Source organism: Vulpes lagopus, chromosome 1 (assembly GCF_018345385.1).
Source record: "Vulpes lagopus strain Blue_001 chromosome 1, ASM1834538v1, whole genome shotgun sequence".
Taxonomy (NCBI): Eukaryota; Metazoa; Chordata; class Mammalia; order Carnivora; family Canidae; genus Vulpes; species Vulpes lagopus.
In genome coordinates this window covers 151440165-151459701 of record NC_054824.1, presented here as the reverse complement: position 1 = coordinate 151459701, position 19537 = coordinate 151440165, and the positions used below count along the sequence as shown (strand labels likewise).

Sequence of the window (19537 nt, the reverse complement as noted above, 5' to 3'; positions counted from 1 at the left end):
TATGTCTCTGCCTCTCTTTTTCATGAATAAATAAATAAAATCTTTTAAAAAAAAGACTGTAGCAAGAGACAAAAAAGGGCATTGCATAATGATAGAGGGATCGGTCCAACAAGATGATATCACAATTGTAAATTACATAAATTATAACTATACATTTATATAAAGCAATTTACTAACAGACATAAATTGAGAGTAATACAACAGGAAGGGACTTTAACACCCCACTTACATCAATGGTGAGATAATGCAGATGGAAAAACAGCCAGCAAACAGTGGCTTTCAATGACATATTAGACCAGATGGACCTAACAGTCATATATAGAACATTTCAGCCAAAAGCAGCAGAATACATATTCTATTCATGTGCTTATGGAACATTCTCCAGGATGGATCACATCTTAGGCCATAAAACAAGTCTCAATAAACTTAAGACTGAATTATATCATGCAATTTTTCTGACCACAGAGATGTAATACTACAAATCAACTACAAGAAGAAATCTGGGAACAACAAGTAGAGACTAAGCAACATGCTACTAAACAATGAATGGACAAGCCAAAAAATCAAAGAGAAAATTTTAAAATACACGGAGATAAATGAAAACACATGGTACAAAATTTGGCGACACAACAAAAGCAATTATAAGAGGGAATTTTATAGTAATACAAACCTACCTTAAGAGACAAAAAAATCTCAAACTAATAATCTAATTTTATACCTAAAAGGGCTAGAAAAAGAAAAACCTAAAGCTAGTAGAAGGAATGAAATAATCATTATTAGAGCAGAAATAAATGAAATAGAGACCAAAAAATATATATAAAAAATCAATTAAGTTAGGAGTTGGTTCCCTGAAAACATCAACAAAAATGATAAACTTTTAGCTAGATTCATCAGGAAGGAAAAAAAAAAGACAGGACTCAAATAAATAAAATCAGAAATGAAGGAGAAATAACAACTAACACCATAGAAATACAAAGGATTATAAAAGAATTTTATAAAAAATTATATGCCAACAAACTGGACAACCAAGAAGAAATGGATAAATTCCTAGAAACATAATCTTCCAACTGAATCAGGAAAAAATAGAGAATCTGAACTGATGAACTACTAGAAATGAAACTGAGTCAGTAACCAAGATACTTAACAAACAGAAGTCCAGGACCAGGCGGCTTCACAGATGACTTCTGGCAAACATTTAAATAATCAATACCTATTACTCTCAACTACTCCAAAATACAGAAGAGGAAGGAAAACTTCCCAATTCATTCTATAAGGCTACCACTACCCTGACACTAAGACCAGATTAAGATACTACAAAAAATAAATAAATAAAAATTACAGACCAATATCTTTGATGAACATGGATACAAAAATCCTCAACAAAGTATCAGCAAACCAAATTCAACAATACATTTTTAAAAAAACATTCACCACAGTTAAGTAAGATTTAGTCCAGGGAGGTAAAGGTGGTTCCATATTCACAAATCAGTAAATGTAATATATCACACTAGTAAGAGGATAGAAACCATATGATCATATCAATAGATGCAGAAAAAGCATTTGATAAACTACAACATTCATTCACTGTAGAATTCTCAAGTAGGGCTAGAGGAAACATACCTCAACATAGTAAAGGCCATATATGAAATACCCATAGCTAACATCATAATGGTAAAAACTGACAGCCTTTCTTCTAAGATCAAGAACAAGACAAGGATGTCTTACCCTCATCACTTTTAATCAGCAGAGTACTGGAAGTCTGGGCCACAGTAATAGAACAAGAAAAAGAAATAAAAGGTATCTAAATTGGTAAGAAAGAATTAAAACTGTCACTATTTGCAGTGACATGGTACTATATATAGAAAACCCAGAAACACCAAAAAACCACCAGAACTAATAAATGAATTCAGTGAAGTTGCAGGATACTAAATTAATATACAGAAATCTCTTGGATTTCTAAACAGTAATAACAAAGTAGTAGAAAAAGAAATTAAGTAAACAATCCCATTTATAATTGCACCAAAAAGAATAAAGATGTCATTTTTAACATAAATAACTTAAAAGGGTTGAGTAGAGTAGCATAGCAGCAGAGAAGCAGTTTTTGTATGTTACTGAAGTTAAGGTGGTATAAATTCAAATTAGAATGTTATAATTTTAGGTTGTTAAATGTAATCCCCATGGTAACCATACAGAAAATAGCTACAGAATACATAGAGAAGGAAATGAGAAGGGAATTAAAATGTTTCACTATAAAAAGATCAACTAAACATAAGACAGTTGCAGACAATGAGGACAAAGAAAGTATAAAGCATATTGAAAAAAAATAGCAAAGTGACAGAATTCCCTCCTTATAAGTATTTATTTTAATGTGAATGGATTAAACCCTCCAATCAGAAGATAAGAGATGATCAAAATATGCACTGTCTACAAAAGACTTATTTTAGAGCCAAAGACACATATATGCTGAAACTGAAAGGATGAAATATTACATACAAAGGTAACCAAAAGAGAGCAGGGGTGGCTATTTCATTATCAGACCAAAAAAAAAATTTTTTTTTTAAGTTACAAAAGACAAGAATTGACATTATATATTTACCAAAAGCTCAAATCCAGCAACAAATAACAGTTATAAAATTTTTGTACCTAATAGCAAACCATCAAGATGCATGAAGCAAAAATAAGACAATTAAAATGAGAAATAGTTTTACAATAATGTTGGAGACTTCAATATCTTACTTGCAATAATGAGACAGAACAACTAGAGAGAAGTAAGAAAATGGAAAACTTAACACTATAAACCAACTAGATCTAACAAAGACACACAGAATGTTTCACCCAACAACAGATTACACATTCTTTTCAAGTGCAGGTGGAAAATTCTCCAGCATACACCATATGTTAGGCCACAAATTAAGTCTCAACAGATTTAAAAAGACAGATATCATACCAAGTACCTTCTCTAACAGCAATGAGATAAAGTCTGAAATCAGAAACAAAAAGTAAACTGGAAAATTTATAAGTTTGTAGAAATTAAGAGTCTTTATCAATGGATCAAAGGAGAAATCATAAGGGAAATTAGAAAACACTGAGAGGTGAATGAAAAGAAATACCTACATACCAAAATTTATGGGAAATATCAAAAGCAATGCTAAGTGGAAAATTATAGCCTTAAGACGCTTATGCTTAAAAAGAAAACAGATCTTGAGGTACCTGGGTAGCTCAGTTGGTTAAGTGATTAACTCCTGATTTCAGCTCAGGTCATGATCTCAGGGTCCTGGGACAAGCCCTGTGTCAGGCTCTTGCTGAAGTTGGAGCCTGCTTAAGATTCTCTGTCTCCCTCTGCCCCTCAGCCCCAAATTCCATATGCATGCACTCTCTTTCTCAAAGACGATGACAATGACAATGACAACGAAGAAGACGACAACGATAGATCTCCAATCCACAACCACTTTACAACTTCAGGGAGTGAGAAAAGAATAAACTAAAGCTAAAACTAGCAGAAGGAAGGAAATGATAATGATTAGAGCAGAGATAAAACAGAGAATAGAAAAATAGAGAAAAATAAATGAAAGTAAAAGTTCACTTTTTGAAAAGATAAAATTATCAAACCTTTATTCAGTTAGACTGAATAGAATAAATGCATAAAGAATGAAGGAAATAGAAAATACCATTAGAACCCACAGTGATAACTGTTATAGACAAGATCCACTGATGGAAGTTAAAATGAGTGGGCAAAAATTTAAGAAGAAAAAAAATACCTGTATAGTGTCAGATATCCCTCCTAAGATAGTTAATAATTACAATGGGAAAAATGCCTACAGTAGAGAAACCTGGGGAACAATGCTTTAATCGAGTGGTTAGTGTTAACATCAACAGTAATAAGGCCCGTGGACATCATGCAATGGGAACATCATGATTCAAACCCCAGGTCTTATAAGACAGACTCTGAAATATTATATTGTTAATCATTTTACTATAAGCAGACATATTTTGTTTCAAGAAATGGATAAATGGATTTATGGTGAAAATATATCAAGGATAGTACACCACGCTGGATATGCTATCACTTGTAAAATATACCCAGTTCTATAGAGTTATTCAGAAAAGTATAATTAATAGTTAGGGAAAATAGGCTTCAAGTGAGGCTAATGCATAAAAGAAAAACCAAATAGAAATGATTTACTGATGCTTCACACAGGGTAGGTGGTAAGAGTAATAATAATCATAGCAAATACTTAGAGTGATAATGTATTTATTTTCGTTTAATACTATTTTAATCTTAGTTCAATTTTATTTTCAGTAAATGCAATTATACTTCTTCATTCATTTAATCCTGACGACAACTCTATGAGATACACATTATATTATTATCTTACAACTGAGGAAATGAAGGCATAAAGAGTAATTTGTTTGGGTTCATTAAGTAAGTAGCACTATACTAGCTCCCAGAAAATATCAGTTTAATGAACAGTGTCAGGTATGATGCCAAACATTTTGCCTATCCTAATCCTTAATATCCCTGACCAGAAATACCTTTTTAAAAAATTTCTTCAATTTAGATTTAGTTAACATACACTGTATTAATAGTTTCAAAGGTAGAATTCAGTGATTCATCAGTTGCATACAACACTAGTGCTCCTTACTTCAAATGACTTTTTTTCTTTTAACAAGTGAAATTTTGCAAATAAAAAATGCAAGGCTGTGCTGGGCTGCTCAACACATTGCAGGACATTCAGCATGCATGGCCTTATTAGCCTTATGATGGTCAGCAGTTTCTTTTTAACTGATTCACTGTGATAAGCAAATATGCTTGTGATAAGCAAATATGCTCCCCCAAAACACTGCAAATGTCTCTAAGAGAGCTGTACTGCCCCAAAAAATGGGTTGTTAAAGGTTATGAAATCGTAAGATGCAAAGCTAGGGTGTGAATTCAGGCCTATAGGACTCCAAGGTCAGTGTTATTTCCAATACCAGACACAGACTTGTGTAAGAGTTGAAATGAAAACAAATGTTAGAGACAGGAGGAGCATAGCTTCAGTGTGTAGAGCAATATGCTCCAGATGATGAAACTATACAGTTGACCCTCAAACAACATGTGTTTGAACTGCAGGGGTCCACTTAAATATAATACAGTCATGTAAATATATTTTATGTCCCTTATGATTGTCTAAATTATAGTTTCTTTTCTCTAACTTACTTCATTGTACAAATACACTATATAAGACGTGACTGTTCATGATATTGCTAAGGTTGTCCGTCAATAGTAGACTATTAGTTAAATTTGGGGGGAGTCCAAAGTGACACTGGACTTTCAACTGAGCAGGGAGTCACCCTTAGCCGCCAAGTTGTCCAAGGGTCAACTGTGGTTTGAAAGTTAAAGTAGTCCATTAAGTACACCAATAATATTATGTATCATTTGTTCAATCAAACAAAACATAAGGCATGGACCAATTTCTAAAGTATATTGAATTTGTTTATTGAGGGTATTAGGATTCAGTTCAGAACTCTGGGTGAGAATTGGCATCATTAACATGTTAGTTATTTGTGTATATCTAAGCTGAATAAAGTTATGAAAGTGGGAGTTAAAGGTTCCTGAAAAAAATACAGAGACTATTATTTCTTTTAATTTTAGGATTCTCATATTTTCAAATCTATTAAGGATGCTTTCCCATTCATTGTTATATGAGCTGTGTAACTTATGGATGCAATATGATCTGTGTAAACTTATGGGTGCAAATCATTTATGCTATTTGAATTACTTTTTTAATTTAATAATAAAAAAATTCAGAATATTGAGGAAAAATATCAAAAAGCAACACCAGTGGATTAGTGATATAGGTCAAAACAGTCAAAACATTCCCCCAAACACAAAAACATAGAATAAATATTTTTATCTCCTCAAGGGAATAAAATAGCTTCAGTATACAATGTTCAGATAATATTATAAATTTTTGAAATATATAATGTTATAAATAAATCCTGATATACAGATACTACTACAACAACAGCCTACAATCAACATTTTGGTTTTTTAATGGAATTTCTACACCTAAGTCATGTGTATGCCATGAGTGCATACCATAAAGCAAAATTTAGTAATTAACTCTAGTAATCAATTACCTTTGCAATAATCACTTCTTTCTTCAGAATCTTCATAGCATAGTATTTCCCACTTGCCTTCTCTCGAACCAAAATAACTTTCCCAAAAGTGCCTTTACCTAGTAGTTTCAAATAGTCAAAATCATTCATTGTCTGAAAAATACAAATTAAAAATATAGTATGAAATATTTGATGCAATTTATTTATAAACATATAGGTATATGTTTGCAACATCTACTCAAAAGCAAATTTAACCAATTTCTAAACACACTTAAATGAGTAAGAATCAGATTGGCAATGGCTGCCTCACCAGCAAGCATGGATACTAGAAATAATTTAAGCAATTCTCAGATACTGGAGACAATAATTTTGAACCTCAAATCCCTCAGCCACTCAAGCTATCAGTCAAGTGTAGGGGCAAACAGAAAATAAAATCATTTTCATTTACTTTCGAGGACGCAAGCCTTTTTTGGATTGATTGAAGTATAATTAACATATAGTGTTATACTAGTTTCAGGTGTACAATATAATGATTCACCAGTCCTACACATTTCTCAGTGTTCATCAAGTTAACTGTATTTTTAATCCCTTTTATTTCACCCATCCCTCCCACCTGCCTTCTCTCTGGCAACCACCAATGTGTTCTCTTGTATTTAAGAGTCTGGTTTCTTTGGTCTCTTTTTCTTTGTTCATTTGTTTTGTTTCTTAAATTCCACATATGAGTGGAATCATATGGTATTTGCCTTTCTCTGACTGATATTTTGTTTAGCGTTTTACTCTCTAGCTCCATCCATGTTGTTGCAAATGGCAGGGTTCATTCTCTTTTATGGCTGAGTAATATTCCATTGTGTATACATACCATGTCTTCTTTACCCATTCATCTATCAGTGAACACTTGGGTTGTTTCCACCTCTTGGCTATTGTAAATAATGCTGCAATAAACATAGGGATGTGCATGTATATTTCAAATTAGTGTTTTTATTTACTTTAGGTAAGTATCCAATAGTGGAATTATTGGATCATATGGTAATTCTACTTTTAATTTTTTGAGGAACTTCCATACTGTCTTCCAAGGACTCAGGTTTTTTGGGGTTTAGTAGTGCAACTATCCCCAAACAACATGGTCATCAAAAATGCCCCCACAAACTTTTCCAAATACATCTAAGGGAGCAGTACCTTTCAGGGAAGCTATTTGAGAATGTACTCTAGCAAAATTAGGATGAAATCCTCAGAAGTGAAAGATAGGTGTGTAAGAAATGTTGAAAATAACCCTGGAGCTCAGTAAGAAGAAATCTCAAAAGCAGCAGTACTATATCTGAAAAAGCAATTGGTGCAATTCAGAATAGAAAAGTTAGGGACGTCTAAGAATGCCTTTAATTAATCTGTTTTCAGGTTCATTTCTCACTCCTAAGTTAGCTGTTTCCCAGGATTTTGCCAAGCAGATCTGCTATTTGCTCTCTACAGCCCCCTTTATGCATGCTTTTCTTGCTCTATTAGTGTTCTTCCACAAATTTCCATAATTTTGATATGGTTGTCCACTAATGCCTTTCCTCTACCCAGCTTTTCATTTGCGTGGACTTGTCTCTTTTTTAATGCCTTTACTATCATTTTAATGGGCTTTTAAATAGAAGGAGAGACAACCGGGTATGCTCAGTTTATCATCCTAAATTTATTTATTTTTATTTTTTTTAAGATTTATTTATTTATTCATTCAGAGAGAGCGAGAGAGAGGCAGAGACACAGGCAGAGAGAGAAGCAGGCTCCATGCAGAAAGCCCGATGTGGGACTCGATCCCAGGTCTCCAGGATCACATCCCGGGCTGCAGGCGGCACTAAACTGCTGCGCCACCGGGGCTGCCCTATCATCATAAATTTAAATTCAGTTCAGGGCTCTATGAATAACAAGTTAAGAATCTGGGTTTTATCCTATAGATAATGAGAAGTTATTGAAGACTTTTCTGCCATTTTATAACTGTATTTTTTTCCTTTCTACCATTCATCTGAAGTAAATGTCAAGAATGTCTCAAGTCAGTGATCTCAGCTTCCACATTAAGAAGCTGAACAAGAGCAAATTCAACTCAAGAGAAAGCGAATAAAGAAAATAATAAAGATAAAAGCAGAAATCAATTACATTTTTTAAAAAAGTAGAGAATATCAATGAAACCAAAAGCTGGTTCTTTGAGAAGATCAATGAAATTGATAAACCTCTAACCAGATTGCTCAGGAAAATAAAAGCAGAAGACATAAATTGACCAACATCAGGAATAAAAGAGCTGACATTACTACAGACTCTATAGACACTAAAAGGATCATGTGGGAGTATTACAAACAGCTTTATGCCCATAAAATCAACAATATACATGAAATGAACAAATTCCCTGAAAGCCTCACACAATCAAAGCTCACTCAAACAGAAACAGATAACTTAAATAGCCCTATGTCTACTAAGAAAATTGAATTTGCAGCCAAAAACTTCTCAAAAAGGAAACCTGAGAGCCAAATGGTTTCACTGCTGAATTCTATAAACATTTAAGGAATAAATGATACCAATTCTATATAAACTCTTACAGAAAGATGAAAAAAAGAGAATACTTCCCTATTCATTCTATGAGGCCATTATTACCCTGATTATCAAAACCAGACAAAACATTTCAAGAAAACTACAGACTAAATATTCCTCATATGCATTATTTGTAAAAATTCTAAAAATGTTAGAAACAAATGCTTACATTCACTTTCAACATTATCTGCTGCCTGTAAATTTGAAAATTTTTCCAAATGTCAAGTTGTAATGTCTTAACCAGTCAGTAATATCTCCAGTTCACAAAAGAAGCAGCGAAATGTATCAGGGAAGAAAGGAAAATACATTTATTAATTCAACTAAAAATCAAACATGTGGCACTAAATATACAGAATATACTTAACAAGGTTAGTGTCATTTGAATAGTACATAGTGCTAAGAAATTTTGTTTCTATTAATAGATTTTTAAAAATCAAGGAAAACCATATAACTACAAAGCTATCTGTGCTAGGTAGTCTCCAACACTGGTTGCCACTAGTGCCCTGACTTCCTGGATGCACATGCCATCCTTCCCTTGAAGAGGTAGACTCAACTTTCTCTCTCCCTGAGCTAGCCTTGTGTCCTGCTTTAAACACAGAATAGGATCAAAGTGATAGTATGCCAGTTCCAGAAGAAGCCTTTAAATCTGGCAGCTTATGCTTTCACCCTTTTGGAAAAGTCATAATTCAAAGCAGGCTTTCATGCTGTAAAGAAAGATACTATGTAGAAAGGGCCTAGATGATGAGATACCACATACCAAGAGATCACATGGAGGAGAAACCAAGAATCCAGAAACGTGAGAAAGGCTTTCTGGGATCTTCCAGACCAGCCTGTGTGCTAACTGAATGCAAATGCTTGAGAGATCCACATGAGACCAGTAGAAGTACTCACACAACCACAAAATCTGAGAAGAAATACAGTGTTACTGTTTTAAGACATTGAACTTGGGTAGTTTATTCCATGTCGATAACTGAGAGACATCATTCTCCTAACTAGGCCATGATATTTTTTGCTCAAAGCTTCATTTGAGCAGTACTCTCTTCAATGTTTATTTAAGTACACTGAAAAATGATCTTTGCTATGTCCCATTATTAAATATCATAGAAATGGAAACTGAATTCTTAGTGATAAAAATCAGAAAGGAATTTATCAATTGTCTTATGACATTTTCAGATGAAAAGCAATATGTAATAAAATATTATTATACTGCTTAAGGATTGCACTTCTGAGAGAAAAGGAGGTTTTAAAAAATATAATAGCCTTATCTTTATATTTCACAGCTTTATCAGTTTGACTGTCAACCTTTAAAAAAAGAGAATTTGCATGGAAATTAATATTAGTAAAAGCATCGTATGTGAAAAAAATCAGAAACAGATTTTGTATCTATTTTGACAAAACTTCAGAAAATTTTAAAAGTATTTTTGATACCAAATGCTCACGTTAGCATGATATACACAATAATTATCTAGTCTTTACAAATGAAATGCAACCTATTACAAAATGTTTCCCTCTTTTAGATGATGTTAAAGGAAAAAATACAGTAAGAATTTAATAAAAGATGAGAGCATGGATCCCCTGCAGAAAAATTAATCTTCTAAAACCCAACTCCCAAAATTTATTAAGTAAATATTTTACATTTTCCTTCACATAATCTCCAGCACATCAATGTAGCTGTTTTAGGTTAAGAGATGCATGGGCATATATAACAAATGCTTAATAAATGTACTCAATTCAAATACACACTAGAATATAAGAAAAAGACTAATTATGTAGTATAAAATTTAGGTTAAGAATATGAACATATAACTGAAGACGAATATGAGAAACCTCTCGGAAAAGAATACAGGGGTTTTAGCACCTTTGGTTAAGGTTAAGAACTAAACCAAACAAAGCCCCATGGGGTACTAAGTAAAAACGGGGCTTTCAAGAAATTCACCTTTGTCCAGCCAACCTCTCCACCATTGATTAGGCAGCTGCTCCTTCTTTGGACAGGCAGTGAGAGAGCACATGATTTCTGCAGGTTCCATGGAAACTTCTTCACTCTTTCTCCACATGCCAGCCATTGCTTTGAGTTAGTGTACCCAGGCATTAAATAACAACACTCCAAGAACTGGAGCCAGACATAATGGGAAAGTAGTACATACTGCTTACACTTTACACCAAGTCAGGAGATGATAAGCAGCTACTACTCTCAGAGAGGTCTACACTGGTCACTTTAAAATTAGGCAGAACTTTGACTCCTATTGGCTATTGATCCTTCTATGCTGTGCTCCTTCACAGAACTGACAGTATAGAGAATGGTTGCTTGGCAGACCAAGAGTAGGCACTTCCGAGTCCTCTAATCAAATTCCTTTGAAAGATCATCTTTTAGTTAAAACACAGAACAGCACATAAATCTGGTTAGGAGGCCTCTGCCTCTTTTCCACCACCCAGTATCTTTCCCTAAAAGATTTTTCACCCTGTGCATCAGATACTGGGTAATACTCTATCACTAAGAGAAGTAACCATTTATCTGCTTGAGGCAAGAGAAAACAGCTAAGACAATTCTTAGCAAAGCTAACACAATTAGGAGCTATCATCTTCATCCTATTGCTCATTTTTCAAAAAAGTGAACAAAGAAGAAAATGTGCGCTGTAAATTATAAGAAAGGCATTCTTATTTCAGAGTATGCAGTCTGATATTAAAAATAATAAAAACTTCTGCAATTCTTTTTAGGATACCTGATATACACAAAGGATGTAGTACTAGAGACCCAGGAAAGTGATATGACTATCTTACCCTTTTTAACCAAGTTGTTAGGGCCACATGAAAGAGTGCTACAGAGGTTCTTTTTTTACACTCCTTGTCATTTAAAACAGTTTTATACTATCTCACTTAAAATGAAATGAAATAACAGGCGCCCAGGGTGGCTTGGTCGGTTGAGTGTCTGATTCTGGATTTTGGCTCAGGTCATGATCTCATCTAGAGATTATGAGATCGAGTCTCACACTGGGCTCTATGCTCAGCACTGGAGTCTGCTTGAGATTCTCCCTCTCCCTCTGTCCCTTCCTCTGTCTACATACTCTCTCTAAATTAATTAAATCTTAAAAAAAATTTTTTTTGGAATGGACCGAAATAAAAAAGGACAATAGAAATCAGATATAGATCAAATAAAACAATGAATCCCTCCATTTTTGGCTTTTGAGATCCAGTTTCAGTGAAAGATTTCTTAGAGAATCTACTTTAAAAACCTCACTTCCTATCACTATTCTGTGATACTCAAATTCTACTGATTTTCCCAACAGTACACCAATAAAAAATGAAATTAACAAAAACACTAAGTACAATAGCTTGACATAAATATTTGAGAAACCAAGTACAATCACAGGAGAGGGTATCTGTATAATTCTGTTCTCTAATACAACTTGGTCATATAATGAGTATAATAATTATAGTGATTATAAAGGCTTATGATACATCAATTATAAGAAATAAGTTGCACACTGAAGGTATCCAGTATATAATTAAAAGTCCTTACATGTTTGAACAAGATTATTTAATCTCTGAATGTCAGATGAATCACCTGCAAAGTGAGATAATAATGATACCTAACCTCATATGATTTTTGTGAGGATTAAATGAGATAATAGATATAAAAGTACTCCTGAGAGCAGAGCACAAAATAAATGTTTACAAGTGATAGTTAGTGAAGGTGATGATTTCTAGGATAATCCACATTGGTAACTGTGAAAAGAGGAAATCACATTGTGCTTTTATGATTTATAACCAGTCTTACCAGAAAAATAATAAAATCCTCCATATTTTTGCATTTTTACATCTTTGAAAATGTCTTTCTTCATTCAAAGTTTTTCTGGTAAATAATTTCTATATTCATTTCCAAATTCTCTCATTCATAGTAAGAGTACTTCTACTTAGGGCATTTTAAACTCCCCACTTTTAACTTACAACCACCTCAATAGCAGCTTATTACTGTCAGTTAGTAAGCAGAGTTTTAGGAGGTCTACAGACTTAGAGTATAGCTGGTATAGCTTGTTTATGAATGTGGTAGCATAGAATTCAAAGGCAAGATTAATTGGGACCTGTTTTTAAATTTATGAGCATAATCAAATTTTGTATTTATTCTGTGCATGTGCACATACATATCCAAAAGAAGCTTTCTTATCTCTGATTGTTTCTTTGTTTTTTGCAATGACTACAGAGCAAGCTGGTGTTACACTGACTTAAAAGAGGGATTCATTTCAACTAACAAGTAAAGGGTAAGTCTTTAATGAAGACACAAGGAGTTCTCAGACACTGGATCAAAATCACTCACAGAATATTATTATAATTAGAATAGAAATTTTAGATAAGGAGAAAGTAATTAATAAGCTCTAGGTTGTGACAGTATAACTTCATCAAGTTCATGTTTAGCACTTGGAAAAAGGAGGATTTGAACAAGCAGTCTAACTCCAAAGAGTTCTTAATCATTATGCTAATATCAAATTACATGGGTAATTACATTAAAAGTTAGTGTTTTCCTACATGGAGATTAAATTTACAATTCATTATAACAAATATATTCTAACATGATAATGGCACGTTCATTTACTTTGAACACTTAGATCTTTAATCTTAAAATACCATTTTCATACAAGGAAGTTGGTTTTTAATTTTTTTTAACGACTTACTTATTTAATTGAGAGAGAGAGAAAGAGCACATGTGCATGCGTACAGTGGGAGTGGGAGGAGAGAGAACCTAAAGCAGACTCCCCACTGAGTGCAGAGCCCAATGTGGGGCTCAATTCCCAGACCGTGAGATCATGACCTGAGCCAAAATCAAGAGTCAAATGCTTAAGTGACTGAGCCACTCAGGCACCCAGCTTTTTAATTTTCTATATCAATAAAAACCATAATTTATAATTCTATCAATATATAACTTGACATTTACTAATCTGGAGCACTTGAGGGAGGAAAGTCTTTTCTCTCACTAGCTCAGAAGCAGACATTAAAATAAAAAGCTATTATTTCCAAGACTATTCACTTTTCTGCTGATATCAGTGAAGCTGGGGTGCCAGGTGGGAAGCACATGAGAACCACTTCTGCTTTCAGAGCTAACAAAACACCAAATGGAAAAGGGTCAAATCATTAGGGAAAACATTATTTCCAAGTTCTAAAATGATATGATATTAAAAACAAGAGAAAAATGCAAATTATAAATCAGCATGATGGCACTTTAGTCAACAAGTACCTCAGAAGTCCTACCAGCAGTGGTAAGCACTAAGCAGTGAAAACGAGGTGACTTTTATATTATTTGGTTTTAAACAATGACAGGTATTTCAGATTTACCAGGATAAATAACACCCACATCTCTATATTTGCGTATTTGCATAACGTAAGATCATTGGCCAATACTTCATGCAACACTGTGCATATTTCTTCCATACACATAATAAGCGCTATACTAAGTAGGGAATAAATTACTATTCTCTACCTTTCTTTTATGATGGGTTGTGGAAGCATCCATCTCTTCCTCCCCTATATTATCAATTTGTGAAGTTGGACTACAATTCATTCTCTCTTCTTCTTGTCTCTGAAGTCTGTCTGCTACCGCCTGAATAGCTTCTGTCCACTCTTCCCTATAAAACAAGTACAGTTTCCTGTTAATAAAGAATGGTAAATGATTCAAATATTTCCCTTGTGTAAAATATGACATCAATACAAATAAAGTCTACTCCAGGATAATACACACGCATACATGTAAACATACCCTCCCACCCTTACTCAAAAGTTAAATTAATCCCCAAAGCATTTAACATTACAGACCTTATTATGATTGTTGGAACATTTATTTAAATGTATGTCAAAGAAAAAAAAAAGGAAAGGATGATACAAAAATTCAGTTGTCCTTTAAAAGTACAGTTAAATTTTATTGCATATATACAACTTACCTATAAAGTAAACTGGCCCCCAAAAGCTGGCTGCCCCTTAAAATCCTTCTTTGTCTAGTCATTGTTAAGTTCATCATTGACATGGTCAAGGTCTTAACTGTGGTCCAACAGAAGTTCCAAGAAAAGGTTTTCAAAGCTAAAGCCTTTCACTGTTCCCATGGTTTGTAGGTAAAATAGTCTCAGGAGCACTGTTCCCATAGTTTGTAGGTAAAATAAGTCTCAGGAGCACTGGTTGAAATTTGTGTTATAGATCAAGAATTATTCATTTTCATATAAATGCTTAAATCAGCATCTGTTTCTTAAAGTCTGTTAGAATTTTGAGTGGAATTGTATTAAATCTACAGATCAATTTGGGGGAAATTGCTATCTTAAAAAATTAAATTTTTCACTCCATAAACATAGTATTGTCTCCATTTATTTAATTTCCCAGTGCAATCTTTTATGACTTTCTGTGAAAATGTTTTGCATATCTTAAATTGAATTTATTCTGAAATATTTTATTTTTTAAAGTATTGACTTTTCATTGAAGTACAGTTGACATACAGTATTATATTAGTTTCAGGTGTACAACATAGTCATTTTATGCACTATTAAATGCTCACCACGTAAGTGTAACTACCATCTGTCACCACATAAAGTTATTACAATATTATTGACCATATCTGCGATGCCGTATTGTATTACATCCCTGTGACTTATTTATTTTAGAACCAGAAATTTGTATTTCCTAATCCTCTTCATGTATTTCACCCATCACCTCATACCTTTCCCTTCTGGCAACCAGTTTGTTCTCTGTATTTATGAGTCTGTTTGCAGTTTGTTTGTTCATTTGTGTTGGTTTTGAGGTGATTATCTCATTGTAGTTTTCATTTGCATTTCTCTGGTGATGAGTGATGTTGAGCATCATTTCATGTGCCTGTTGGCTATCTGTATGTCTTCTTTGGAAAAATGTCTATTCAAGGCTTCTCCCATTTTTTAATCAGATTGGGTTTTTTGGCATTGATTTGTATGAGTTCTTTGTAGATCTTGGATATTAACCCTTTATCAGATGTCATTTACAAATATGTCCTCTCATTCAGTAAGCTGCCTTTTCATTTTGCTGATTATTTCCTTTGCAAAAGCATTTTAGTTTGATGCAGTTCCAACTGTTTATTTTTGCTTTTGTTGCCCTTGCCTTAGAAGACAGATCCAAAAAATACTACTGAAACCATTGTCCAAAAGGTTACCACTTATGTATTCTTTTAGGGGCTTTATAATTCCAGGTCTTATATTTAGGTATTTATTCCAGTTAGTTTATATTTGTATATGATGTAAAAAAAGAAAAAAAGTAATCCAATTTCATTCTTATGCTTTAGCTGTTCAGTTTTCCTAACACAATTTACTAAAGAAACTGTCTTTCCCTACTGTATATTCCAGAATACTTTGTTACAGATGAAATGACAAAATAAGTGTGGGTTTATTTCTGGGCTGTTGTGTTCCATTGATCTGTGTGTCTATTTTTGTGCCAGTACCATACTGTTTTGACTACCATAGATTTGTACTGTATCTTAAAATCTGGGATTGTGATACCACCAGCTTTGTTCTTCTTTCTCAAGGTTGCTTTTACTATTCAGGTTCTTTTGTGGTTCCATACAAATTTTAGTTCTATTAAAAAATTGATATTTTGATAGAGTTTGCATTGAATCTGTAGATTGCTTTAGGTGGTATGGATATTTTAACAATACTAATTATTTTAATCCATGAAAGTGGTTTATCTTTCCAATTATTTGCGTCACCTTCAATTTCTTTCCTCAGTGTCTTATAGTTTTCAGAGTGCAGGTTTTCATTTCCTAGATTACATTTATTCGTTTTGAATCAATTGCAAATGAGACTGTTTTCTTAATTTCTCTGATAGTTCTGTAAGCGTGTAGAAATGCAAAAGATTTCTGTATGTTACTTTTGTATCCTGCAACCTTACTGAATTAATTTACTAATTCCAATAGTTTTCTTGGTCAAGTTTTAGGGTTTTTGATATATAGTATCATTCACCTACATACAAATAGTGACAATTTTACTTCTTCCTTGCCTAGATGAATGCCTTTTATTTCTTTTTCTTGTCTGACTGCTGGGGCTAATATTTCCAGTATTTTGTTGATTAAAAGGGGTGAGAATGGACCTTCTTGTCTTTCTCCTGACCTTAAAGGAAAAGCCAGCAAATTTTCACCATTAAGTACGATGTTAGCTGTGAGTCTGACTTATGTTGAAGTACAATCCCTCTCTACCCATTTTGTTGCAAGTGAATGTATATAGCATTTTGTCAAATGCTTTACCTACATCTATGGAGATGATCATACAATTTTTATCCTGCATTTTGTTAATGTGCTGTATCACATTTAGTGACTGATTTGTGGATATGAAACCATCCTTGCACGCATGGAATAAATCATATTTGACCACGGGGAATGATCCTTTCAATGTACTTTGAGTCTAGTTTGCTAACATTTGGTGACTATTTTACATCTACATTGATCAGAGATATTGGCCTATAATTTTCTTTTTATAGTGTATTTGTCTAGTTTTGGAATCACAGTAATGCTCGCCTCATGTATTTAGAAGAAATCCTTCAATTTCTAGAACGGTTTGATAAGCATAGCTATTAACTCTTCTTTAAATGTTTGGTAGAATTTACCTGTAGAGTCATGTGGTCTTGCACCATTTACTTACTGGGAGTTGATTACTGATTCAATTTGATTACTACTAATTGGTCTGGTTAGATTTTCTATTTCTTCTTCTTTCAGTCTTGGAAGATTGTATGTTTCTAGGAATTTATCCATTTCTTTTAAGTTGCGTAATTTGTTGGCATATAATTTTTCATAGTTAGTCACTTTTAACCCTTTGTATTTCGTGATGTCAGCTATAACTTTTGCTTCATTTCTAATTTTGAGTCCTGTCTTTTTTTGTGAAGAGTCTGGCTAAAGGTTTATCAATTTTGTTTTGCTTTTCAACAAACCAGCTCTTAGTTTCACCGATATTTTCTATTGTTTTTTAAAGTCTCCATTTTATTTATTTCCACTGGAGTCTTATTTCCTTCCCTCTACTAACATTGGGCTTTGTTCTTCTTTTTCTAGTTTCTAAAGAGTAAGGTTAGATTGAGATTTTTGTTTTGTTGTTGTTTGTTGCTAGGCCTGTATCACTGGACATGGGTAGCAAAGATTTTGAACTACTGTGTTTTCATTTTCATTCATCTGCAACCAATTTTTATTTTCTCTGCATTTTCTTCACTGACCCATTGGTTGTCTGGTAGCATATTGAGTTGAGACTCCAAAAGTTTCTGGGTTTTTTCCAGTGTTTTTCTCATAATTGATTTCTAGCTTCATATTTTTGTGGTTAGGAAAGCTGGCTGATACGATTTCAATTTTCTTAAATTTTTTAAGACTTGTTATGTGGCATAATATGTGATCTGTCCTGGAGAATGTTCCATGGGTACTTGAAAATAATGTGTATCCTGCTGTTTTTGGATGGAATGTTCTGTATATATCTGTTAGGTCTGTCTGGCCTAATGTGTCATTCAAGCACTGTTTCCTTCTTTGATTTTTTTCTAGATAATTTATCCACTGATGTAAATGGGGTGCCAAAATCCCCTCTTATTATGTTAATATCTCCTTTTAGTCTGTTAATTTGCTTTATATATTTAGGTGATCCTATGTTGTGTGCATAGAAATATACGACCATTATTATCCTCTTGTTGGACTGATCCCTTCATCATTATGTAACTCCAATCTAGGTCTCTTGTTACAGACTTTGCTTGAAAGTCTATTTTGTCTGATAAGAGTATTGTTACCCCAGCTGTTTTTCTTTCACTTCCATTTGCATAGTATATGCTCTTCCAGCCCTTCCCTTGCAGGCTATAGGTATCTTAAGGTCTAAAATGAGGCTCTTGGAGATGGCATATTGGGTCTTGTTTTGTTTCTTCCCCATTGGGTTGGTCACCCTTAATCTTTTGATTGGAACTTTAGACCATTTATGTAAAAAAGTAATTATTGATAGGTATGTACTGCCATTTGTTGGCATATACAACTGGCATGTAACATTTTCTGGTTGTTTTAGTCTTCCTGGTTCCTTTCTTCTTCTCTTCTTGTCCTCTCCCTTGTGATTTTATATTTTCCTGAGGGCTAGGCTTGGATTCTTTTCTCTTCAGGTTTTTTATCTATTAAAGGGTTTTGGTTTGTGGTTCATATGACGTTCATATATAAAACCCTACTTATGTATCAGCCTATTAAAGTTGAGGTTCAATTGAATTTAACACATTCTAAAAGCACCATATTTTTACTACCACTCTCCACATTTTATGTATTTGACTTCACAATTTATATCTTTATTTTGTATATCCATTAACTAATTATTTTAGATATAATTGATTTTACTACTTTCATCTCTTTGTCTTCCTACTAGCTTTGTAAGTGATTGATCTACTACCATTACTGTGTGTTTGTTTTTACTAGAGAAATTTTTTAGTAATTTTCTTAGTTCTCATTATGGCCTTTCTTTTCTTCTTAAAAAAAGTCCCTTTAACATTTCTTATAAGGCCAGTTGAGTTGTAACAAACCTTACTTTTATTTATCTGGGAAGCTCTTTTTTCTTTCCTTCATTGTGAATGACAACCTTGCTGCATATATTATTCTTGGTTGTAGGTTTCTTCCTTTCATCACTTAGATTATATCATGCCACTCCCTTCTGGCCTACAAAGTCTCTGCTGAAAAACCAGCCAATAGCTTTATGGCATTTCCCTTTTATATAACTTGCTACTTTTAAGATTATTTTTATCTTTAATTTTTGACATTCTAATTATTATGTGTCTTAAATATGGATCTCTTTGGTTTTATTTTTTTTCTTTAGGACTCTGTACTTCCTGGACCTGGCTGTCTGTTTCCTTCTCCAGGTTAGGGAAGTTTTCAACTAGTAGTTCTTCAAAG

At 33.3% G+C, this 19537-nt stretch overlaps 1 protein-coding gene and 1 long non-coding RNA gene across 3 annotated transcripts in view; one reads left to right on the top strand and one right to left on the bottom strand.

Moving 5' to 3' along the window:
- AKT3 (AKT serine/threonine kinase 3) overlaps window positions 1-19537 on the bottom strand; it is a 313971-nt gene that overhangs the window by 117268 nt on the left and 177166 nt on the right. For both annotated transcript variants that reach the window (XM_041751210.1, XM_041751217.1), the window contains 2 exons: window positions 14129-14273; window positions 6121-6252 (listed from right to left, as the gene is read on the bottom strand). In XM_041751210.1, coding sequence (XP_041607144.1) covers window positions 6121-6252; window positions 14129-14273 — 277 coding nt within the window. The remainder of the gene's footprint in view (window positions 1-6120; window positions 6253-14128; window positions 14274-19537) is intronic.
- Window positions 1-19537, top strand: part of LOC121488929 — a 50837-nt gene that overhangs the window by 19970 nt on the left and 11330 nt on the right. Inside the window, exon 2 of the long non-coding RNA XR_005987217.1 lies at window positions 12857-12914. This is a non-coding gene — a long non-coding RNA (uncharacterized LOC121488929). The remainder of the gene's footprint in view (window positions 1-12856; window positions 12915-19537) is intronic.